The 26,526-nt window shown below is 41.5% G+C and overlaps 1 protein-coding gene across 1 annotated transcript in view; it reads right to left on the bottom strand.

Moving 5' to 3' along the window:
• Positions 1–24,865, bottom strand: part of Prp8 (pre-mRNA processing factor 8) — a 30,943-nt gene extending 6,078 nt beyond the window's left edge. The window contains exons 1-7 of the mRNA XM_067090927.1: positions 24,707–24,865; positions 11,567–11,800; positions 10,914–11,157; positions 6,220–6,474; positions 3,137–3,328; positions 1,552–1,878; positions 256–453 (exon numbers count right to left, since the gene is read on the bottom strand). Coding sequence (XP_066947028.1) covers positions 256–453; positions 1,552–1,878; positions 3,137–3,328; positions 6,220–6,474; positions 10,914–11,157; positions 11,567–11,793 — 1,443 coding nt within the window. The 5' untranslated portion in view covers positions 11,794–11,800; positions 24,707–24,865. The remainder of the gene's footprint in view (positions 1–255; positions 454–1,551; positions 1,879–3,136; positions 3,329–6,219; positions 6,475–10,913; positions 11,158–11,566; positions 11,801–24,706) is intronic.
• Between the last annotated feature and the right edge of the window lie 1,661 nt (positions 24,866–26,526).

Raw genomic sequence — 26,526 nt, 5'->3', positions numbered from 1 at the left:
ATAATCAATGCTAGAGGTCAAACAACATAATCTGCATTAGAGAGGGTATAGTGCACACCAATTTTCTTTTCCCTGTAAAATATAGTACAAAAAACTTTCCTGAGAAATTTACCTGGTATAATGCACACCAATTTTCCTTTTCCCTGTAAAATATAGTACAAAAAACTTCCTGAGAAATTTACCTATTTCAACCAACTTTCAGGCAAAACAAACATACTAAATTTCAGTCAGAGCTCAACAGAACTGAATTCCTACCTTCACTGGCTGTCCAGGTGGGCAGTGCTCACGATACCAAGTCTTCACAAGTGGGACGTCAATAGCCCTCCTCATTGTTCCTGAACGCATGTTAAATGGCCTCGGGCTCCATAGAAGTGCTATTCCATTTGCTGTGGCATCATCATATAGTTGCCACTCCTTCAGTAATGGCTCAACATCATCTGGCAATTCAAAGTCCTGCAATAACAACAAAATACAATTCAAAGTCCCACAAAACCCAACAAACCAGTAATGTACAATTTGAGTCAAAAAATACTTAAAATCATTCTTGATCTACTACCTTAAAACAGTCTTAAACTGTTTGCTCAGCAACTGAAATTAATTTCTCTTGGTATTTCACCAAATGTATGAGATCATGCTCTCCTTTATGAATGACAATAATGGAGTGGAACAAAAAATTTAGACCGAAGACTAAGCAGTAAGACCTATGAGATTATTCAGCACTGAAAGAGAAATTAAGAGCAGAAGGTTTTAAAGGTGTAACAAAAGGAAATCCTCACAGTTGCACCCCAGAGGGTGTAAAGTAAGAAGGAAGAATATGAACGGAGGTACAGTACAGTAAAAGGAATGAAAGAGGTTGCAGCTAGGGGGTGAAGGGATGCTGCACAGAACCTTAAGTAATGCCATACATAAAACAAAATTACAACAATCAAAACAAACTAGAGTTCACGATGCTGAATCACATTAGTTTCAATAAAGGCTACTTGTTAACGAAAGTTTTCGACATGACAATCTTATTATGTAAACTCCACTGCTGAGGAGGAGAGAGAGGAAAAAAAAAAAAAAAAAAAAAAAAAAAAAAGAAGAAGAAGAAAAAAAAAAAAAAAAATGCTTCAATTTCCTTCCTTTTGCTCATGTACAACATAATTCTTTGCAGTAACCTTTTAGCAAAAGTTGCATTGCTTTCTCCTTTTCAATTTTCATCCATTCTCTTTGAACTCTTCTTACATAGCTGTCAATAACTTTTTCAACTTTAAACTGCTCCAATCTCACCTTTTGTTTTGGAACAAAATTGTCAAGGAGCAATAAGTCTAGAATAGTGCGTGAGCAGTCTCATTAAATCATTTTACTTTAATCATAATAATAACAATAATTCTTTTCTAGATGCAAGATAAGAGTTATACCATACCCTATGCTCTGCTTTCTGGCATTTTGGTACAAGATATGAGTAAAGAGTTATTTATAGAGTACGGGCTGGCCTTTACAAAATATATAAATCTTGAAACCCCTCATCTTTTTCAAGCAAAAACACCAAGAGTAGAAAAAAGAACTTACCTCATCATCATCAGGCAGAAGAGTCTCACTCTTGACAGTATTTCGATGAGAGATGGGATTGATCAAGGGGTCAAAATAGAATGCTGGAAGATCAGGATCCTCAGTCTTGATGTAAAGAACGACAGGAGTGTGATACCAGCTAAGGTGGACATACTGAGGCATGTTATTGTATAGGTAAGGGAAAGCAATCCGGTACTCTGTCCTGACTTGATGTCGCACTATAATCTTGTTAATGTCATTGAACTCATTCCAGTCTTCATCAGCTGGGTTCATGTCCTTGATCAGAGGTTCAAATTTAGGACCACCTGGTAGAGCCATGTTCAATGCCTGTAGAATATGTGTAATGTTATAATTCAATGCTTCAATAGTGATACTGATTAGCTGGAATTTATGAGGAAAGTATAAAACTTCTTCATGGGCTACTTCTTAACTGTTTTTATGTTTGACTATGATTAAAGAATATTAAAATGTCACAGCACAACACTTAACAAAACCAAAGAACTGATCATACAATTAAAAAATATTTTTCATGCTAACTTATTAGTAAAAATGGTTCTGCTTTTTGCCATCCACTGTTTGAAGTAAATACAGTAGGTAAATTTAACTCAGGATTATAGGATGTAACTTTTCAACAATTAAGAACATAACCTTTCTTAAAAACCCCACTTATGAACAACTCTGTTGTATCAGTCATATCAATTTTCTTGACCTGGGATGCAGCCTACACAATGAATGTAATTTAATTTGAAAATATACCTGTCATAGGATACACTATGCAAGACATCAACTGGATTTATAATTACAAGAGCTTTAAATGACATGAATTTTCCTGAGAAGTTCTTGAACTGTTGCTGAACCCAAATTACCCAATGTTCTGGAAAGACGTCTGTGCATTTTTCTAATCAGCAACACAACAGCAAAAGTTATTATAATTTAAGTGCCATTGTCAATAAAATATAGTAACCTAAGTACATTCAGTGCCCTTACTATCCCTAAGCTAAGGCGTTGGTTGCCTTGAATCATCTTCTCAAACTATCTCTATCAAAAGCAACCTGCCTCTGCTACACCCTTCCTCTCCAAATCCTTTTTGCTTTACCACGCCATCTAATCCTTTGCTTCCATATTGACCTACTTCCCCAAACAGGTTCCACCCAAGGAGTTTTGAAAGGTTTTTTAACAAAAGAACATTTTAAAAATACATAAGGGGTTCAAAAACATAACCCTTACATATTTAGAGGAGTCCCTGTGTCATTTAATGTACAATAGTACACCCACACTGCAAAAATCAAATACCTGTGCAATCACTTTCAAAATTATCAACTCTCACTACTGTTACAAATACCTGTACAACCACTTTCAAAATTATCAATTCTCACTCGTACAGCAGTAAGGATTCTAATGCATTACTTAAAAACTTTATTTTGCTGGGTAAAACATAGAAAACTTAAAATTTATGCAAATGTAGGTAATTGCTGAAACAAAAAAATATATAATAAAAGGGCAACATGCTTAGGACTAAAAAGCTAAATATACTGTGAAAACCTGGAGTAAATAAATCCACAAGGATACATGGCTACTTAATTACCTTTGCTGTAAAGAAAGATTTCAGATCGAACAAGTAGAAGTAGTTGTTGTCCGACACATCTGTCAGAAGCTGATTTGCCAGACGATACAACGTAGCCATCTGAGGAAGGGTGAGCCGCCACTTCCGATATGTTGGGCCATTAACATACTTCGTGTCAATTAGTGGTTTGTGCTCGTAGAACCAATCAACAACCTAATAAAAAAAATATCACGTATATAATACAAAAAAATATAGTATAAGTAATTTTTAGATTCCTTAAAAATACAACCCTATACTTGTCTGGAAATCTTGAAACTATGGTTACTTACAAAATGTGGAACCATACCTCAATAATCTGAGCAGCAGTGTAAGAGGTTGTTATAAAGGGAAAATCAGAGTCATCTGAAATACTGTAACTATTATAATCATCATAGAAGCTTTGACATCAGATTAACCACAAGTTAAACAAGAAATGAGTTTGTGAGTTTTTCAATACTCCTCTGTCCCATGCTCTTCCTGCCCGAACAATTCCCATCAAGTTTAGTTTTGATCACCTTTTTCCATATCCTGATTTTCTACAGGTTCTTCTACCTGTATGGCTATGATTTCCAGACCAATATTGTTCCTCATCCCTTCTCATCAAATGACCAAACCATCCAGTAAAATCTCAAGTCTATTTTCCAGCTTCTGTGCACCACATCTATCTGCTACTTCTTCATTTGTGGTAATTTTTTTCATCATCAGTGCTTACATTTCTGTATATGGGATAGTGGATTACAGGCCTCAAGCACCAATAACAAGTCTTAGCTCTCCCTAATAAAGGGACATTTTCTTTTTAACAGTCTAGCCATACCTTTCCAGTTTATCCATGCTAAAACTAATCTTGTTATGTACAAAGCTCTTATACTTTAAACAATTTCCTGCTTAGGTAGGATGTACTGGTGAAGCTCTACAGTTTTCCTGTCAGAGTGTAACTTGATAACAGCTGATTATAAGTAACTAATATTTACAGAGCTAGGATATTTTGGATCTAGGGCTTTTTATGTCCTCAGGATGTAGCAATTTTCTCTGTTGGATTTGTTAGCCTCGTTCGTTCTTCCCAGAATATACCTGTCACATTTATGTTCCTTTAATCTGTCTAGTAAAGGATCTTCAGTATTTGTTGCAAATGATCTTTTGATACATCCCTCTCTGTTGCAACATTATTGTCTACCAAGGTGAAATGTTTGAAGGACTCCTGCTGGTGATATCAGCATCCCTCAAAATAATTGGACAGGTGTAATGATCTGTCCATCCTGTCTTATTATCTATACCTTCCATTCTATATTTTATTTGTATAACTTGATACAATATTCTTGGTTATCCTAACTGACAAATTACTGTAATGTTACGAATATCTAGGAGCAATCTTTCCTGAGACTCACTTTACAAGTAAGAGGGAGCGGGTAGTCATCTACAAATCCAACAATAATAATTTGTTAGTGGGCCTCAAATGTATTAGGCACTACCACCATCTCAAGTGTTTGTGGTGCTTGGTAAAAATTGAAGTGAGGGAACCTGAACCAAATGCTACTCCATAACAACTTCATAGTTTCTGCAGGTCATCAGATATGTCATATCTGTAAATTCCATTAAACATTTCTTGATGGACTACTGGTTGTTTCTAATGTCCCACAAAATCAATAGCTGTCAACTTTATGTACAGCAGGTTGACTGACCTTCCTAAGCTGGATTTTCCCAAGCAACCTGGGCAAGAGGACAAATGGTAAAGGGTCAAGGGTAATGCGGTCCTTCCATGATGAGGCTGACTGTATGTTTGTAGAGATTATAAAGAAAACTAGTTCTGCTGTCTGAAGTGCATATAACTCTTGGCCACATTATCTGATACATGGTGATCATTACCAAATAAATCTTCCAAAATGGAGCAAGCCTGGGGATGGTCCCTAGGTCATGCAACAGGAAGCATTTTCACAGATATTTTTCCCATGGCAATGGCTTACATTGACAGGATCCAAAACTGAGTCCTGGTGCTGCTGGACTTCTGTAGCAAAAAATAAATTACCTCAGAATTACTGCATAAGGCCTTAATTCCACTGTAGCTTTAATTAACGTTTTTTCATAAAATGAACTAATTCACTGTTATTTGAATCACTAGAAAATCATTTAAGTCTGGAAATTTCTTTTTAATACTAAGTATTTATTCAAGAAACAATATATATAAATGCTGTTGGATGAATCTGCATATTTTTATAAAATGCAAACATAGCAAAAATAAAACCTCAGTGAAATAAATGCCCTATAACAGTTCAGAACTGAAGTTATGTTATGAATGTGAAATAAAAACACAATGATTTGCATTTCTCACTGTCAACTGTCAACTAAGCTTGCCCATTTTAAACACCACATCTACTTGTTTACAAAGGTGTCTTGAGGAATGCTTAAATGCTATTTGTATATCCTACCACTAACAAATAATCATAGTACATTGTACTGAGTGCCCAATGCTGAAGCTGGAGAGAGCTAAAAACAATCTTGCAATGCAAAACCCCAGCAACAAATGACATTTGCAGCATAGAAAACAGGGGGTCCTTCTACAAAAAAGGATAATCACTTGAGCAGAACTCTCATGATATTATTTATATCTGAATAATATCTCTCACTGTTTCCAGATGTTAAAGTCTGAAAAATGAGCTTTGTACATTGTATGGCTCGCATAACAACCACAAATCCAACAACCATCTACACATACTACTTACAGTATAAACTTTCTACCCTAAAAAAAACTCAGACTGCATAACATTGAATAAAAATGACTTTGTGACTTTAAAAATATTAAGCATTACTGTACCCACAGTAATGCTGGTAAATACTAATATCACTGGAGAGTTACCTGCAAACCATTTCAGCTGATGACCTTCTTACTTAACTCTACCTTTTAGAATACTAAAATTAATGAGTACAACGAAGATTTCCCAGTTATTGCTAGACTGAACTTAACATTACTGTACTGTTTTAATTCAACCAGACACTTTCCTTCTATTTTTGTATTCAACACAAATATTCTGCTTTAAATCTAGGTTCATAGAATAAATAGAATTGCTGACCTCAACATCTTCCTCTGGATCTAAATCCATTTGTATAGCTTCCAAAGGCTCAACATCTAAAACGTTGTCAGCAAAATCTAACGGGGGTTCCTCATCATCAAAAGGCGGGAACCTCATACGCTTGAAGTGACGTCTGTCTCTCTTCTCTCTTCTCATCATCATCCACATTGTGGACCACTGAGATATATAAACTGGCTCAATGACCCAAGGAATTTCATTTACGAATGTGATAGCTCCAGTGATGTGGTACAGGACCTGAAAAATTAATTATATTAAATACAAAATTCTGTTTACCCAAAAATTTAGGTCATTTAACATATTTTACACATACTTCAAGCATCCAAGACATGTAGTGGAGCTTATTATTAAAAGATTAACCACACCTAAAATAACAGCCTTGGTATAACATTTATTCTGGGGAAAAATTAAACAACATCTCTGCACATTACAGAGGGATCTTGCAGTTACCATACATCACCAAACAAACCAACAAATCTGATATTTTTTTTTCACACTAACTGTGAAGACAACCATTTTTAACAAGTCATAACAATTCTAAAGATACTGACATAATGCATTAAAACAAATAACACTTCACTGTGAAATACAATACAGTATTGACATATCCCAAATACAGACTTATTCAAATATATGCATGGCTGTATACACTAAGTCTGGACAACGTTTTTATGGTCAGAAAAATTTGGAGTGTAGTTGCCTTGAAGTTGTTTTACAATTTTCAGTAAGTTCTACAATGTATATGTACTTGCTGTTTACCGCAAGCCAAATATTGACAATTCTATATATGACTGTCTCTTGGAGGATTAGCATGGCTCAGTGACAGGATTCAGAAGCTTCATCCATTACTTGTGGAGGTTATAATGCAAAACACAGTGAGTGGCTAAATTCAAATTCCACAAATCAACATGGCCATTCTGCTCTTGAGTTCTGTGTGTCTTACGATTTTGTCCAACTAACTCAGGAACCCACCCACATTTCTGATAATAGACTAGACCTCATATTCACAGATGTTCCAACTATTGTCAAGTCCAAGGTCTGTGAATGTATAGGCACTTCTGATCATTGCGCCATTGAGATGAACGTATCTGTCAATCAGTATATTCCTAATGCCACCACTGGAAAAATGGTCTGGCTAAAATCCAGAGCCAATTGAGAATGCATTATTGAAGCTTGCCAGGCACTTAATATTTCATATGCTATACCGTATTAGATCATGATCCCAAGAAGTTACATAAAATGCTGATGGCTATTTTAATAAGATATGTCCCTAGAAAGGTCATCAAATTTAGGACAAATGACCAGCCATGGTTTGATGATAGTACATATAGACGAGCCTACCATGACAACAGACCAAACTCAACGCATGGAGACGACGTCATTCAAATGAAAATGATACCATTTTTGTTGAGTCTTGCCAAGCTGCAAATAGACCTCACCATACAGCCGGGAGAAATTACAGTAATTCCTTGAAGAGGAAACTTTAAGGAGTTACTCAGCCTCATCTGTGGTGGACCAAAGTAGCATCATCTATCTTTGGGTCAGGCTCGTCTTCCATTCCACTACTAACAGATGACAGTAGATTGGTTACCTAGGGGAAAGGGTGAGCTAATTCACTGAGCTTTTGAAGCTAAGCAATCAGCTGAGGATGTCCCTCTCCCTGATGCTTATCATCCCAAACTTATTCTTACAAAATTTGCATTTCGCTCCAAGGATGTTAAGAAAATTCTGGATAATCTTGATAGCTGGGGTGGAGAAGATTCTGATGGTTTCTTCCCTTTGATTTTTAAGAAAGTTTCTCATGTGTTGTCTCCCAGGATACGCATATTCTATAGATTTTTATGTTGACGTAGTATATTTATGGATGAGTGCAAGCTTAGTGATACAGTGTCTGTTCCAAAGAGTGGCATATCGGCAGACTGCAGTAACTACAGGCCAATCTCTGTTCTCCCTGTGCTCTCCAAAGTCGCTGAAAAACTTATTTTTAAGCCACTATATAAGTAAGTAGAATCTAAAGGATTGTTAGCTGATAGTCAATACACAAATAGGAAGCAGTTAGGTACCTGCAATGCTCTTTTGGACTTGGACTTGCCATTTGCTAAGGAACCTTGATAGGGATTTTGAGTGCAGAGTAATTTAAATAGACTTAGGGCTGCTTTCGATTTAGTAATTCATAAGGCACTTATTTATAAACTTCAGAATCTTGGAGTGGGTAGATACGTTTCAGGATAACTTCAAGAATTCCTTACTGTTAGGCAGCAGCGAGTTGCTGATGATGAGATCTTTAGTGAACCAAGACCTATTGTGTCCAGAGTTTCACAGAGTAGTGTTCTTGGTCAACTATTATTTTTGGCGTATAAAAGTGATATGGTTGTTGGCCTTCAAAACAAAACTGTTCAGTATGCAACACTTGTGGGTGTAGTAGTAGTCTCCACTTATGAGAAATGAAGCTGCCCTCAGCCTCAATCTGGACATGGACTGGATCAGTGAATGAAGTAGTTGGTGGGGTAAGGTGCTGAACTCCAGTAAAACGAAAACACTATTAATTAGCAGATCTTGTACAGATTTTCCACCCCATGGTCCCCTTCTTCAGGTCGATGGGACTTTGTTGAATGAGTCTGAAGCTTTAACTATCCTAGGTGTAACTTTTGACCACATCTTACTTTTGAGCAACATCTATTGAAAGTTTCAGCAAACGGTGCACGAAACTTGGGTATTGTTTGTAAGGCCTCATATATTTATTAACTGATAAAATCAATGCAACTTGTTTTAGGGCGTTTGTGCTTCCTTTACTAGAATACTGTTCTCTGGTGTGGATGTCTGCTTCTGCCAGAGATTTACCTCTTTTAGCTAGAGTGGTTCGTAGCAGTAGGTTTCTGTTTCCTAATAGTAGCAGTTATGACTTGGACCATCGACAGATGGTCTCTCGTTTGTTACTTTTTCATAAGTTGTATTTCACACCTGAAATCATGACTGATCCCTGATCCCCTTTACCTGCCAAGAGCAACTAGATTCACTGAACAGCAGCACCAATATGGAGTAAACGTGCCTCGCTGTCGAACTTCTCAGTTCCATAGGACCTTTATACCTCACACCACTGGACTGTGAAACAGACGCCCAGAAAATGTTGTGTATTTGGAACTTCAGAAGTTCAAGCGAAGATGCAGTGCATTACTACCCTAATAATATCCTCCTTGAATTTTAATACATTTTTATCTATTTATTAATTTATTTTTTCTTTTTAATAAGTGGGATCTCTTCTTAATGTATTTCCCTTTACCTCCTCTTACTCCTTCCTAATGAACACCATATTCTTTGGAAGCTTGAATTTCAAGTCAATGGCCCCGTCATGGGTAGATGCAACAATGTGGAAGAAATATACAAAAGAAATATCTCTTTTCCAAGAAGTAACTGCTTCCTGTGTTTGTGAGGTTTCAATTCCTGCCTGTCACGACGAGTAGTAGTCAGCCCTTCCTGCCTGTAGCAGTGAGGAGTCGCCAGCCCTTCCTGCCCTCCATCTGCACAATCTCTGGATTCTTGGAGAAACAACATTTGCTGCCCCATCCTGAAGACACCCCTTTTGGGACGTCTTATAACCTGTGGTCACTGTGCCAGAAACATCTCTGCTGAATTCCCAGCCACCTTTCTGTGACATCTTCGAACCTGAAGCCACTGTGTCACCTGAAACTCCAGCCTCCCTTCTGTGTCGTCTTCAAGCCTGAAGTCATCAAGCCAGTATCATCTCTTCAGTTGAACCCCAGTTATGAAGGATAACTCACCATTTAAGTTTTATATAATTGGTCTACCTTCCAACCTGTTTCCTCTATCTATAACTGCTTTGATTTATTTTGTTGTGTCATGCTGAATGAAAGAAAGGGGGAAGCAACATTGTTTTTTGTATATAAGGTTGTGAATAAATGTGTTGTAGTGTTGTGAGAGTTTATTTTTATATTCGTTTCCCATACTTCAATTGCTGGTGTTGAATCCTTATTGTTTAGAGTTTGAAAGAATCTGCATTGATTCATGGAGTTGTGACAGGCCCCTGTGAGTTTATTCCATATGAATTGGTTTCATCTTCTGAATAATATTATTATCACAAGGGTTTACTGCATCATGTATATACTGTGCAAACAATTTTTAAAAACCAGCAAAGAGTAAGACACAACATAAGCAATCCTTCAACTTGATCCTGACCAGATAGAATAGGACACAAAGAACTGATTACTTAAAACTTGATCTTGAACGACACATATTTACAGTAGACACAATTTCATATGATGAGACATGACACTGAAAAAAGTTTACTCACCAGCCCAATGGGAGTTATGAGTTTTTGCTGAGTTTAACTACTTACAAATAACAAACTCACCTAATACCATAAAAAGTGATCTCAGTAACAATGTACTAGAAAAAGAAGGCAATCATAACCATTATCTACAGTACAGGTGGTCTAAGGACAGTCTATTTTAAAAAAAGATATACTTTTTAACTTCATTGCACTGCAGCTACCAAAACGCCCTAAGAAAGGTCGCTTTGCCACAGGCAATGCCAGTATAGAAAAAGAATAATTTTTTAATTCCCCCCTCTTTTGTTATCATAGCTTATATGTAATATTGAGGGCTGAATATGAAAATGGCAAAATGCTGACTTACAAAATTAGTCAATAAAATAATTACCTGCACATCTCTGATCTGTTCCCAAGGCATAGGCATGTTCTCCAAAAGTTTAAGAACAGCATGGGGCATGAACTTCAGTGCACCAAGGTATACACGTTTGTCGTGACGATACTTTCTACTGGACATGTCTCCATGATCTCTGATGATTTTACGAATGTGTTCAGGTGGCATTTCTTCTTTCTGTACATCAACAAACCCAAACTTCCTTTTCTCAGCATATTTCTTGTTGTGAAGTTGCTGCCACCTACCACAGAATAAAGCCTTTTTATAGCACTGCCATAAAGTAGCTAAATTGGGTTTAAACATTGGCAAGAAACATCCATTATTAAACATATCCACACTACCAGATTTAAAGTTATTATCAACACACTTTTACAAAACCAGCAACCGTATTTTTAGCTTTAAGAGAATTTGACTGTACAGACCTAAACGGTAATCTACCTGACCAAAACAACAATAGAAGAAATTTAATACAGGGAAACAGTTTGATTTGGTTCTCAAATATGAAAAAAATAAAATAATCTGCTTTATCCAAATAAGTATAAAACGAAATTCAATGAGAAACAAGATGGGAAAGTATACACATACAACAAAATGACACAATAACACAAAAATTAGCTACCTTTAAGAGACAGACATACTAAATACATTACCTGCGTGCCTTCTCTTGCATTTTCTCGAGAGAGACATTTTCAACTGGGGGTGGGCCCGCTTGTGAACGTGGGATTGACTGAGCTTGAGCCTGCGCTTGTGCCTGAGCTTGAAAATGGGCATGCATCTGGGCATGTGCCGCCTGGGCCTGGGCAGCAGCAAGCTGAGCCTGCTGCTGGGCCATGTAGGCCCAGGGGCTTCCCGGTATCAAATATGGCGGCAGTGCCATGTTTGGTCTGAAAATAAGAAAGAGAAAATTAGAACCAGATTTTCAATATTGTTCATTAATTATTTACAACCAAGCAGGCACTCCAAATGAAATTATACATCAAATGATGCTCGTAACGAAGATTTAACTAGTCCACAGTATAACACAGTACTTAGAAGCCCTGTGCATGTCTTGTAAAACTGATAAGGCTTAAACAAAAAGACAATATGAAAATAATGTATGACCCTGTAATGCTGCATAATATCACTAATACTAATATTAGAAGAACTTTTTAAGTATAATCTATGTAGTTATAATAAATTAGTTTTTAAGGCCTTACATGAGAGTTGGAACGAGTAAAAAATTAGCCGAAGTTTCTTTGACGCAATCGAGTTTTCCGTACAGCGTATAATCAAGGCCACCGAAAATAAATCTATCGTTCGGTGATCTTGGTATTCTGTAATGATGTATGAGCCATGGCCCATAAAACTCTAAGCTGGCCGTGGTGGCCTGTGTTGTTGCGTTGCCAGAAGCACGATTACAGCTAACTTTACCCTTAAATAAAATAAAAACTACTGAGACTAGAGGACTGCAATTTGCTATGTTTGATGATTGGAGGGTGGATGATCAACATACCAATTTGCAGCCCTCTAACCTCAGTAGTCTTTAAGATCTGAAGGCGGACAGAAAAAAGTGTGGACGGACAGACAAAGCCGGCACAACAGATTTCTTTTCAGAAAACTAAAAAGCAACAGTTTACAAACTTCTAGTACAGTCATATACAGTACAGCATATTTATGTATAAAAGAACAGCCAGAAGAACAGCACTGAGACTTTTCATATTGTAGCGGTAAATAAAAATAAAGCAGATATTAGCATCATGTCTTGAAAACACGCTAAATCATCCATTTCTTGAACAACACTGAATCCGTATGTGAGTAGTGTGGTAGCTTAACATTGCTACTACTGACCCATGAAAGTTTTGGTTGCACTGGCTCATCTGTGAAACCAAAACAAGAATTTCTTGCATGAACGCATTTAGGCTAACTGTAAGGCAGGTTAATGAATTCCCTAATCTGTAATAAAAAAATGCCACCACCAAAAATGAAATATCCAATCACCTGCCAACCCCATCGCTTTATATCTTTAACAGTTTTCAATATAAGGGTGTCCCCGAGTCACAGCGGCACCAACTTACAGCGTTCTGATCTTACGGCCCTTTTTCAAATACAGTACATTTATCAAGAATAGATATCTAGTTACAGCAGCCTCAGTGCCATTAATGGCACTTGCAACAAGAATAAGTATCTAGTTATGGCACCATAAGCACTGTTAATTAGTACGCATTGACTTCCGGCGGAAATCAAATTACAGCTTGCTGCTGGAATGGAATCCCCACCCTAAGCTGGGGACTGCCTATTTGGTTTATCCTTCAATAGTGTCAAGCTTTACCAAAGTGGTTTTTTTTTTCTTGTCCTAATTTTTACCCCTCATTTGTGAAAGAAACCTTTTGGTCAACCTATGAGTACACAGTGATTTGATTAAATTACATCGTAGTAAACTAATAAGCTAACAAATGAAATGTATGTTTGACTATAACTTCACACATGGGAACCCAAGAAAAGATTACAGAATGTCAAAAACAAAGTACAATAACGTGAACAATGTAACCACAAACCCTTTCATCATAAAAATAGCCACTTAACTGTGTCGGATGCATTCAGGTGCATGAAGCAAAACTAAGAAAAGATCAGTTCTTTTGTGCATCCTTGAGTAGGGGCAAGCTACCATTCTCTGGGATATTTTGCAGCTTGCAATCTGCTCTTTACCATGAACGCCTCTAGTTGCGCCATTGCTGGCGTTGTGTCTCCCCACTACCTGCTCACAATCCTATATTCTGTGTCTTGTCTTCTTTCCATTGATTTTTCTTGCTTTATATGCTTTTGATATGTACTTGGAATACTTGAGAGTCATTCTGCATGTTTCATTATGCAGGCAACATATGTACTTACCATGTGCAAATTACTCCTAGCCTATTTTCTTTGCAGTTTTTCCTTGCTAAGTAAAATTTCAAAGTTTACTTCACACAGCCGTGAGGAAAGAAGGATGGAGGACTGGAAGCAGACCTCCTTTTTTCTCCACCATGGGGAAGCTTCTGCAAGATGACAGGATACCAAGACGACTAGCTCTAGCTGGGCTGGCATTTCCCGAATTGAGAGCACGGGAGAGGAAGCGGAATGGTAGTTTGATGAAAAGAATCGCCAAGACCCAAGGGAAATAGATGCTTCTGAAGGAATCCATTCCCAGGTCTCGGTGATGTTGCTGCCAGGTCCACAGACTCGACAAGTATCATTTCATCCAGGCATCCGCAGTAGGAGAACTGCCCGGTCGGTACTTCTTTCTCTCTTCCCTTCTGCCCTCCCTCCACATGGAAAAGAGGGCGGAAAGAAAACACATGCGCGCTTTCCCAGAAGGGAAGAAGACGGCAATGTGTTTCCGTGATCTTCCTCTTAAGACTGGTACTTCTTAAGAGTTGAGGAGGGCTGGCTTGAACTTAAGGTCGAGCCGAGATGACTAAGACCCAAAGGTCTTGGCCCCTGTCCGAAGGACAAGGCAGTGCCCTGGTACGAACCTTGATTACTGCAGCATCTGGCAAATCTCTGAAAGAGAAAGGCAGAACTGAGTAAAGGTTCGTTCCTAGGGTTCGAGCCAACTTGGGACTTGCAAAAAAGGAGATCCGAATTAGGACACAGTCCTTCTTCTCCGCACCAGAATTGCCCACAGATTGCTGCCTGGTGTAGGAAGACCCACCCTGAGACAGGACCAGTCTCCAGAAGGCAGGGTTCTCTCCAGGAATGGTCGTATCCGAGAAGAGAAAGCCTAACAGTGAAGGATCGTGGATCCATCAGGAGAATGTCTGGAGGAAACCAGGTGTCCTCCAAGATTGCCGTCCCTCGTTGTGGAAGAGAATACCCTTCACAGCGAGGAGAAGCAGAGAGAGAGAACCCAGTCAGGATGAAGCAGAGTCAGAACAACCTGCAGTCGGCAAGACCAATCTGTCAGAACAACCTGCAGTCGGCAAGACCAATCCGAGGAAAGAAGAATTTGTATTCTGTTGAGGCAGGGGAGGAGCTTGGTGTCTGGACCTGAATGAACTCCTTGTCTGAAGAACAGTATTCATCTGGTTGAGAAAACTCTCGCAAGCACGGACCGCTGAGCCCCTGAAACTCTTGGCCCCTTCGGGAACTGCAAGGGTTGCGAGTGATGAAGATTATTCATTGGGGGAGCCACGGTCCTGTTACGGGAATCCTCGCACTGACGAATCGGTGCGAAGTTCTCCAAGAAAACGAGGGCGATGACAACTTGAAGAGAAAGACCCTTGCTGCTTCTGAAGCGTGACACTCCTGTACCTCTTTACCTGGAGGGAGACCTTGACAGATCCCAAGAAACCCTCCTCGGCTACCTGGTTGTACTATGAGACAATTGGGGGACCAACACAAAGCACAACAGGCAGCCAAACTCTGAAGAAAGACAAATTCATCAGAGCTCTCTCTGTCCGTCTTGCTGCCCCGGAAGAAGCGAGAGGAAAAGAGAACAGGCGAGGAGAAAGAGTACCCCTACCTGTCCTGCCAGTAAGACCAGCAGGAGAGGCGGACTGTGAGCGATAATCAACCAAAGAAGATTACTCCCAAACAGGGGAAGAAGAGCGCTTGTGCTGTGGCAAATCGCTTTCCTGGGAAGAGCAGAAAGTTTACGCGAAAAGTGCCGAGAACCCGATTCAGAAAAACTGAGCGGGGCCGAGCTGAGCTGATCATGCGAACACGATCCAGACTGGGTGGTAAGCAGTGGACTGGGAGGCAAGCGGGGCAAGCTGAGCCAGTCTCATGAACGCGACCAGGAGCTGGGTGGGGCAAGCAAGCCAAGCCGATCGCAATTGAAACGTGAGACCCCAGAGGAGAATGTGAATCGGTTCCTGTCTGAGGGTGGGAAGAGCCAATGAGAGAAACTTGCCTCCCAGAAGAAAGGCAGTCCCTTAGAAGTCCTGCAGGACTCCTGAAGGAACCTCTTCCCTACTTCTTCTGGTGTTCACACCGACAGGATCGAGACAACAGGCTGGGAACCCTACCGAGCACTGGTAAGCACTCGGGGAGCGCTTGTATTGCTGGCAGGAAAAGCTGAGACACCTGGGTGCCTCGGCTTTTTCTCTTGTGCTGCTCCCAAACTGGGTCAGGGAGAGTACTCTCCAGACCAGACTGGGATACTTGATATTCCACAGAATCTCGAGCACTCGGAGTGGCTCGCGAACAAGTGCCTGAAGCCGCACCTATCTTAGAGGCTGGGAACAGGAGCGCAAACCTAGGCCTGCACGACCGCAGCTCCCAAAACACAAAACCCAGGGTTCTGCGAATCAGTTCCTGAACCTGAAGGTTGGGAAGAGCCAACAAGAGACCCACTGGTTCCTCGGAAGGAGGCAGTCCCTAGACGTCCAAAGGACTTCAAGGGGGAAGAAGCAACCTTCCTCTCCTTCGGCCGACGGAGGTCTATCCGGTTTCCCAGGACCCCCCTTGAACCTTGGGAGAGGAAGGGAAGAGGCAGCAGAAGACGAAATCGAAGCCAAGTTCAAGAAGACGGTGGCTACCTCCACAGGGCTACTTCCTTCACTCTGACTTCTTCTACAGGATGGTGGACACGAAACATCGTAACCTCCAGGCCAGCTGGGCAGGATCACAATGGAAGCGGCCCAGGACACGACCACCAGGAGAAGCAGCAGGCATGAGCAGGACAGCCAATTCAGGAGCTACGGAAGCAGCTTGGAAGGCAGGAGCTACAGCAATGGCCGGGAACCTCACATGAACGTCACCTGCAGCGACAGGAGTGATCAGGATGGCTGAGGCAGGAGACCAGGAGGAGCTGCCCAGAGACTTGTCGCTGAGTCAACAGGAGCAATAACACAGGAAACACAGCAGGAGCAGACAGACCACAGATACACCAGAGGCAGTGCCACAGCATACATGAAGGCCAGCAATGAGAGCAACTGATCCACATTGGCAGGAACAGAGTCGGAAGCGATCCCAATGTGAATCTATGCCATTCCAACCAGGTACTGTGGTCAATCCTGAAGCAAACACTGTACTGTATGAACGTCGGGACTCCTTCAGGCAAAGATATCCCAACTCAAGATATCCAGACAACTACTGTGCCTACGATGCTCACTGTCAACCTGAAAGAAAAAGCAAAGATAGTTGGTAGAGGGAGACTCCTCTTGCTCCGAGAGGAACTGCCCTACGCGGTGAGAGGAGGCCCCTGAGAAGAGGTGGCCTGACTGTCTGTGCCCCCACCCTTGTGGTCTTTGCCCAACAAGCAAGAGAAGAGGGCGAAGGAGAGAGATCTCTCCTGAAGGAGAGATAAAAGAAGAACCTACAGGGAGAGAGAAGGAAGGAAGTAAGTCCACCAAGGGGGTCGTGGAAGCAAAACTTACCAACGATGCCCGCAATCCCCAACTCTCCATAGTGCAGGTGGTGAAAACAGGAGGAATGCCTTCAGTATCTAAACAAAGGGTTACTGGAGGAGAATCAATACCACTCGGTTACGCCCCTCTAAATAATTCCTTGGCTGTCAAACCCAAGACACAGACGCAGGGGAACGACAGCCTATGAAAGCAAACTGTTACTGCCTAACTACCTTGTTCAAGAGTTCAACAGCAGTGTCCAGCTTCACCGTAAGTAATTCCTAATGAAAAGGACTGATGGTTTGTATATCATGTCAGAACAAACTCACTTTGCAAGGTTAATTTTCTGTTAACCCAGACACAAGACTGGCGATGATATGGGGATGCTAGGAAGCCAGGCACGGAAGCAAGTGGACAAACACATAGGGCTAGTAGAAGGAGAGAAAAAGGTTACGTCAGCTTTGTACGTGCCTGGCTGTCTGCTACAGTTGCCGCCCATGGGCGCACTTATTCATCAGATGTATTGCCCTGAGCATGCGTCATCACACTGCATGTTCCACATTCACTGTTTGATATTCCATATCACAGAATTAATAAACAAAAAAGTTTAAAGTTCCTTTGAAAGACTTCACATCCTCAAGCTGCCTCAGCTAAAGAGGAAGCTTGCTATATAATCTAGGAGCTGAGTATTAAGCACCCTTCTCTCCTTTCTACTTTCTGCCCTTACACTTTCAATTCTCTGCAAAAGAAAATGTGAGGGTTAAGGTAATATTATTTACCAACGGCTAGCAAGTATACTAGGTTCGGTAAACAAACATACAATGCAAATCTTTGGCCTAAAGGAATGACAAAACATTCATGAATTACTTTTATGGCAATTATATGACAGCTTGCGAACAGTCTATGGGTAAACTCCACCAATGTAAAATTTAGACTAAAGGAATGGCATAAGATGCAAGAATTACTTTTAGGGCAAAACTACGTCGGCTGCTCGCAAGTAGCCCGGGCAAAATCACAATTTTTTTAAAGTAAACTGTATTTTTCCTAACGATACAAACTTGAGGTCCTTTACATTAGGAGTTACTTTCAGCAAAGCTGGAAACAGCCATTGAACTTTCGAACAAGGTGGTTAGGCAGTTAACTACCGTCTGGGAGGCGGAAGTACCGCCTGCCCGGATGTAAACATTCCAATTTGCCTTTCCGCCCAGGTGTCAGATTGAGGGGTGGCATGAGGTGGGCATGAAATGTAATGTAAAGGACCTCCGGTTTGTATAGTTACGAAAAATACAATTTACTTTAAAAATAATGATTGGTTCCGACATGATATACAAACCGCTGGTCCTTTACATTAGGAAGACTCACTGGTTGGAAGGAGAAGTCTGAGTGAGTCTCTACGAACTGACTGGAGTTCGCCACACCTTGTATTCCTTTACTGGTCGATAGAGCGAGGAAGGGAAAACTACCTCTGACAAAAATGATCGGGTTGTAAGAAACGCGAGACATTAAGACAGACTTCTGGGTTCCTCTGCATGAATGAGGAAATGTCAGTTCATGCAAAGTAGGCTAGGAAGAACTCTGATAGTCAGTGACATTAAGGCAAATACAAGCATTGGGTTTGTCTTATTGCCATGGTCTCCTTCCTCCCCTTGCTAGAGGAAGATGTGGGGTTGCTTCTATGATCCTGAAAGGAAATAAAATGGAAGCTCTAGTTGAGTGCTTACCTGCATCGACTGCCACACCCAGCATGTAATGGCATGTCTGCTATCTGCCTGCAGGAAGAGAGTCGAGATGAGGAGGAAGAGAGGCCAGTCACTCCACATTCATTCTCCCAATCACAACCATATATCTTAGGCGAGAAGCAACCTGTCCCGTTAGAAGAGCCGGGTAAGCTACACAACTTGTTGAGCAGCCACCACAGGACCCAAGGAAAAAGTGTCCAAGGACTTGTGGGCAACATCCCAAAGGTAGAAGGAAGTGAAGGTGGTCTGTTGAGACCACACCACCGCCTTCAAAACACGTGGGACTGACAGGTCCTTCCGGAATGCGAGGGATGGACAAATGCTGTGGACTTCATGAGCTCTAGGACGAAGCGTACCAGTGTCGTCTTCTCCAGCAGCAGAATATGCTCTCCTTATCATCTCATGAAGCCAGAAAGAGATTGTGTTCTTGGACACTTCTTTCTTGGTCAAGCCAGCACTAACGAAGGGCCATCGACACTCAGGCCGGAGACGGCGAGTCCTCTTCAGCTAGAGCAGCAACACTCTAACAGGACACAGAAGCATCTCGTCTGGGTCATTACCAACATAGTCCTCTAGGGAGGGGATTGTGAAGGACTCAAACCGAGCGTCTGGGACTGATGGATTCTGAGTCTTCGCTATGAAGACCAGGACGAAATCGAGTGTAACCGATCCCCATCCCCTCAAGTGTTTAACATCAAAGGAAAGTCTGTGAAGTTTGCCAACTCTCTTCGCTGATGCCAGGGCAAGCTAGAAGACAGTCTTGTGGGTCAGATTTCGGTCTGACAACTCTTGTAAAGGCTCGTATGGTGCACGAGTCAGGCTCCTTAGAACAAGAGTCACATCCTACGCAGGGGGCCTGAGGTCCCTGGGTGGGCAAGACCTCTCGAAGCTCCTCATCAATAGAGATATCTCAAAGGATGAGATATCTACCTCTTTCAGTTGCAAGACTAGGCTGAGTGCAGCCGGATAGCCTTTTACAGCTGAAACGGAGAAGCTTCTCTTGGCGAAGAAAGACGAGGAAGTCCGCCACCGGCTGAACAGTAACTCTGATCAGAGAGATATCCCGTCCACGACACCAACCACAGAAAACGGACCACTTTCCCTGGTATACCACTGAGGATGATCGTCTGAGGTATCCAGCCATCTCCGTTACTATGCGACACAAAAAGCCTCTCATTTGCAGGAGATGGTGGATAACCTCCAGCTGTGAAGACACAGGGACTGCACTGCCAGGTGATACCGCTTGATTTTGGGTTGACACAGCAGGTTGGGCTCTGTGTGTGTGTGTGTGTGTGTGTGTGTGTGTGTGTGTGTGTGTGTGTGTGTGTGTGTGTGCTCAGTGCGTCGGAAAGGAGAGCTAGAGGGTCGGGATCCAAATGACTGTCCCCAGTATCATTCTGAGATTCGGAGTGATCATCACTTGGTTGATCACTCTGCAAATCAGACAGAATGGAGGAAAGGCTTAGATGTCGAGATTGTCCCATGGATGTTGGAATGCATCCTCCGCAGTGGCCCATGGGTCCAGCACGACTGAGCAGAAGACCTGCAGTTTTCTGTTGTGCCGGGTGGTGCACAGACTTGATGACTGGATGCCCCCACATAGGTCCAACAACCTTCCCATGACTTCTGGGTGAAGGGACCACTCTGTTCTGATCACCTGATTCTGGCGGCTGAGCTTGTCTGCCACTACATTCCTCTTGCCTGGAATGTACCTGGGTGACAGCTCTACCGAGTGAGCCAGCACCCACTCGTGCACCTGCATTGTCAACTGGTGAAGCAGGAGGGAAACTAAAGCCCCCACCCCGCCCCTGCTTGTTGACGTGTGCCAATACTGTGGTATTGTCGCTCACTAGTACCACGGAGCGTCCCGTCACTCGATCCTGGAACTCTTGGAGAGCCAGGAAGGCTGCCTTGAGTTCCAGCATATTGATGTAAAGGTGCCGTTGTCTTGGTGGATGGAGGAAGCAAATCACCTGTCCCGGTGGTATACCCCACCCATGACCCCGCTTTCCCATCGGGTCCCCTACCTTGTTGGAAGAAGTTCTGTGGTTAATTGCAGGTTAATTACAATCGTGTGACAAAAATTGAAGGTAAATCCATAATTAGCAACCAAAAAACTGTAGAAAAAGTTGTTAGAAGGAAAACACCGCCATGGAGCTACTACTTAGATCTACCCCTAAGCAGACATATCTTTACATAACCTAACCTTGGATGCCATTCTCTTACCTGGATAGAGGGGCTTCGCCCACCCTGGACCCTCACAAATAAACCATGGGTAGTTCTACGTAGTAGCTCCGTGGCGGCAATTTCCTTCTAAACTTGACTTTTTCTATAGTTTTTTGGTTGCTAATTATAGATTAGCTTCAATTTTTGCCACACGAATGTAATTAACCCCTGAAGTCCATCCAACAAAGGGTACGTCTGTTTGGAACGGTTCATATCCCGTCAGGCAAGTGCAATAACTTGTTAATGTATGGGTACCTCCACCCCCGGCCAGTACTAAACACGGCGAAGGGACATTCCATCCCCCCCAATGCCAGTACTAAACACAGCAAAATGCATTTAATGCCCTCCTGTTGGCGAATGGCTCCCTCTTGTTTTTGCCCTCCAGAGGGTGCCTCCCCAACGTAAACAAGTCCGCTCCATTTCTGTGTTCTCCCCCACCCAAAACCCCGAATTCCCATGGTCCCCCTAAATGATGAGTAGAGTTAGGGAGCAAATAACAGTTGGCCGAAAACAAACAAAACTCTCCAGCAGTATCAGAAGCCCTAAAAGTGTAGAAAAAACCAGTTTCCAGGGTAAAAACCGGCGCGGAGCTGGTATTTAGAATTACCAAACTATGTCCCCTCCATCTGCATAGCCTGTTACCTGATCCAGTAGAACTATATAGTAGCTCTGCGGTGGCGACTGCCTTCTAACAACCTTTTCTACAGTTTTTTGGTTGCTTATTATGAATTTACCTTTAATTTTTGGCGCTCAAGTGTAATTAACCTGTAATTTACCCCTGAAGTCCATCCAACAAGGGGTTTCCATACGTGATCTTCACAAGACAGAGCACGGATATGTCTGTTTCGAATGGGGTAGTTTACATATCCTAGGGACGCCCGCGTAGCTCATTAACAATGACTCCAAATGAAAAATTGCATAGAATAAAACCTGTTCAGCGGGCCTGATTCTACCCAAAAAGTACCTTACTTGACCAGTTTGCTTGATTTTCCCGAACGACAATTTTTTAAGCGGAGCGTAACTTTTTCTTTCGGGACAATTTTTTCAGCGGAGTGTAACTTTTTCTAAGTACCAAGTTGACGTGAATGGTGTCACGGAGCAGCGCTCTCCTGTAGTTAGTCAGATGGCTGAAGTGCGGCGCTTCTCTCAACCCGTAGTTCCTAAGGCTGCTGCCGCACGGCACCCCGGCCGTACCGCGGGAAATTTAATTCCATCCAATCGTATCTCAGGCTGACCCAGGTCATGCCCTAGGCCTTACGGATTAAATACTTTGAACCAATCATAATGCATTCTAACGATATGATTCATAGGCCTTGGCCAACACCAGAACCACGCTTTCTTTCTTTCTCGAACCGCCGCGATGGAAAGTCACGATTTTATTTTGTTCCCAGAAGCGATACCTAGAATGTGTTCCGTGTCCATTTCGGGCCTTTTTGGATTTAGGACCTGCGGAGCTGATACTGTTATCTACGTAACCTACGTGGTTGTACAGCAGCGACTTTGAATAAGGTAAGCACAGCATTTACCTGCCTAGCAGCAAAACAAATGTAAACATTTGTTTTGCTGCTAGGTTAGGTAGGGTTTTGGAACTGACCCTAGTGTGCAGTTGTTTTTTGTAACCCATGGCTACAGTGAATACAGATATTACCGATTGCCAGAGCATACGTGCCTGCCAAGAATCATTAAAAATGCGGATAAGGCGCACAGCGCCGTTCCGCCACCCCGATCTGAGACCAGATATGTTAAAAAAATCAACGTTACAAAATTTACGCCCATTCTAATGTAGGTAGGGAGGTAGGGAACAGCCTAACAGAGGTTTCTTATGTAGGCTACAGGTAGCCTAGGCTAGCGTTTTCCGTCCACCCTGATGTAGGTAGGGTCAGCCTCACACATGCAGTGTAGCGGGTCAGCCTCATGTACGTAGCTTAGCGGGTCAGCATCACGTATGTACTTTGGCGGGTCAGTCTTACGGTAGTAGCCTAGCGGGACAACCTTTTGTATGCAGACTAGCGGGTCAGAAAATAGCGAACACTGTACGTTTCGGCAAGCAGGAAACCCGACTTTCGCTTCTGTAGTTTAGTGGGTCAGCCTCATGTTTGTAGCCTAGCAGGGCAACCTTTTGTATGCAGACTAGCGGGTCAACCTTATGTTTGCATAGCGGGACAAACGTTTGTATGCAGACTAGCGGGTCAACCTTATGTTTGTTGCAGGGACAAACGTTTGTAGCAGACTAGCGGGTCAACATGTTTGTTGCATAAAGCAAACGTTTGTATGCAGACTAGCGGGTCAACCCATAAAGGGACAAACGTTTGTATGCAGACTAGCGGGTCAACCTTATGTTTGTTGCATAAAGGGACAAACGTTTGTATGCAGACTAGCGGGTCAACCTTATGTTTGTTGCATAAAGGGACAAACGTTTGTATGCAGACTAGCAGAAAATAGGACAACCTTGGGTTGTATGCAGACTAGCGGGTCAACCTTATGTTTGTTGCATAGCGGGACAAACGTTTGTATGCAGACTAGCGGGTCAACCTTATGTTTGTTGCATAAAGGGACAAATGTTTGTATGCAGACTAGCGGGTCAGAAACTAGTGAACTTTTTACGTTACGGCCGCCACAAATCCCAGCGTTTGCTTCTCCCCACCCAAAACCCCGGTTCCCAACACGGTCCCCCTTACCGTTTTATTAACTTTTCTGTTGCTTTCCCTACGGGAAACACCACCAAAAACACGCTTTTCATTACCGACATAAAGCAAAACGGGAGCTATTTAAAAAGGGCGCGTTTTCTATAGCAGTTTTTTGGCGCCAAAAGTAGGGTCCCGCGGACTTTCAGCGGCTCCTCGAATGGTTCATATCCCATCCGGCATATGCAATAACTTGTTAATGTATGGGTACCCAACAGCACCTGGGCCAGTACTAAACACGTCGAAGGGACGTTCCATTTGGCCGACAACAAACACATGCACCGCCAGCATCAGAACCGCTAAAAGTGTAGAAAAAACCAGTTGAAAAGGTAAAAACAGGAGCGGAGCTAATACATAGAATTACCATCCATTATAACAGGCCATGTCTAACGAAAAGGAGCAGCCTACCCCATTAAGAAGACAAGCCTAGGCTACAGTCAGGTTGTGTAACAGAGGACCTTATGTCCTGTGCTAAGAGTTAGGTTAGGTTACTGTGCATCCACGGGTTTCAATCTATGCCATTACCACTAACCAAAAATGTCTGTCTCCCATTAGGGACCTCCATTGGCACTGGACACAAGCTACAGATTTGGTAGGCTACCCTGCACTTCCCATTATGCAACGTAAACAGGTTTTGGGCTACCCTTTGCCTACTGATAAATTACACGTTCATTTGTCAATGTGGTTGTGCCTGCCCCATTACAAATGAAGAGGTAATCGCCTAATTTACTCAAATATTTCAATTGGTACCGGAGGAAGCATTTGCAGCGGAGGGAGGCAGGGGTACGCGTACGTTTAATCTTGTAACGTATAAAAGAACTTTAACAATCACTCACTACTGCTGTCTTATTCAACGGTGAATATCACTGCATCGTTTAATTCTCCTTCTTCAAAGCTTGATTCAAGCGGCCATACCGACATGTAAACGTTTTGCACAACAACAATGGCGGCGTCGTCTCGACACGCAGTTATGCTGCAGTAGATAAATAGTCTTCTTCTTTTTTCAAGCTTTTGCTTTGAATTCTAGTCCGCTGAACACAAATCACCGAAATTCACAAGAAAAATTAGCATTTGCATTCAAAATCAATAAATAGGGCAAAGTAAGGTCAATAAGAATTCTAATAAAAGTAGTAATACTTTTGTGCTCATAGTTTACGAACGTCGTTAAAACGAAATAAGACTCTATTGATCGAAACAAAACGGTAGATAAATCTGATTTGTGCTGTGTTTAGCGTTTTTTTGCAGGATACTAGGTGCAAATGCAGGTATATAAACACTGGATTTTGTTTTATTACCAAATAAAATTCTAACGGGAAATTTAGAATATGTGCGTTACCAAGGGAACCAATTTAGGTCTATGTGCATTGTGCCCCCAGTTGACAACGAGTAATCATTATTTTTTTAGTAAATTTATATAAAGAATTTAGCTGTGTAAAAAAAAATGTTAAATATCGCTATTCTCTTTTTGTCAGAGCTTGCTTTAATCGAACTCGAACTGCAGGCTACTTAATTTAACCTCGTTTGGAATCCTAGGAATAAAAAAAAAAATCATATGAAGAGCGGCTAGTCATACATTTAGCTTAATTGTACCAAATTAATAACTTGTTTGCTCGCGAACAAAACGGAAATATACATTAACGTGCTCCCTGGTACCATCCTGTTTGCACAGTGTCTCTCCATATCTATTTCTGCTTGCATGCAACCAAGCATGATGACAAATATTTGCGAGTGTCAGATTCAGCCTAGTCAGCGTGGTATGTAATTTAGATCTATTTCTCATAGACACATAATGATTTGATTTTAATCCTTTCAGGGGCACATCGGGTCATGAAGGCTTCTTAGAGATTATGGCTAATACGTACGTGTGCATGTATATATCACATAACGGAAGAGGAGGAAACATTTCTTTCGAATGACCATGACAATCACCGTCATCGCCATAATCCAAACGAGAGGCGATGCAAAGGGCCTCTGTTAAAGTTCAACAACTTTTCTGTGCCTTTTATTCCACAAAACTCCACTCATTTCCAACCTCCCTTCTCAGAGTTTTCGCCCAAGTAGATTAGGGTCTTCCAACTCCTCTGGCGCCCATAGGAGCCCAGATGTAACCATAACGTTACACATGATAAGTTAAATTAAGCTCAATTCGAAAGATAACAATTCATAAAGCACAAATAGCAGTTTGAATGTTGCAATGTTAAATTTAAAAAGACGTTTGCTCTATTGGACATATTCTAAAGTGAAGAAAAACGAACAAATCTTCTATGGTGTTATTTATACTGAAAAACCACCGAGAAACCTTGACCGCTACTACTACTACTACTACTACTACTACTAATAATAATAATAATATAATAATAATATAATAATAATAATAATAATAATAATAATTATTACTATTATTATTATTGTTGTTATTATTATTATTATTATTATTATTATTATTATTATTATTATTATTCATGAAAAAAAGAGAAGACGGATTTAAACGATACATTTAAAATCAAGAACCATTTACTTCTTGTGAACATAATCAACTTCACGTTTACTTAAGAAAAAATGCATAATATTCTTTATAAATTTTAGGTGATATGCAGTCACAGAATTATTTAAGTATTCGCTTCAGTTTTGACGGGATAAGCATTGGCCTACTATA

The sequence above is a fragment of the Macrobrachium rosenbergii genome, chromosome 4, assembly GCF_040412425.1.
Source record: "Macrobrachium rosenbergii isolate ZJJX-2024 chromosome 4, ASM4041242v1, whole genome shotgun sequence".
NCBI lineage: Eukaryota > Metazoa > Arthropoda > Malacostraca > Decapoda > Palaemonidae > Macrobrachium > Macrobrachium rosenbergii.
The sequence above is the reverse complement of the archived record's forward strand: the minus strand, read 5'-3'. Positions and strand labels throughout refer to the sequence as shown.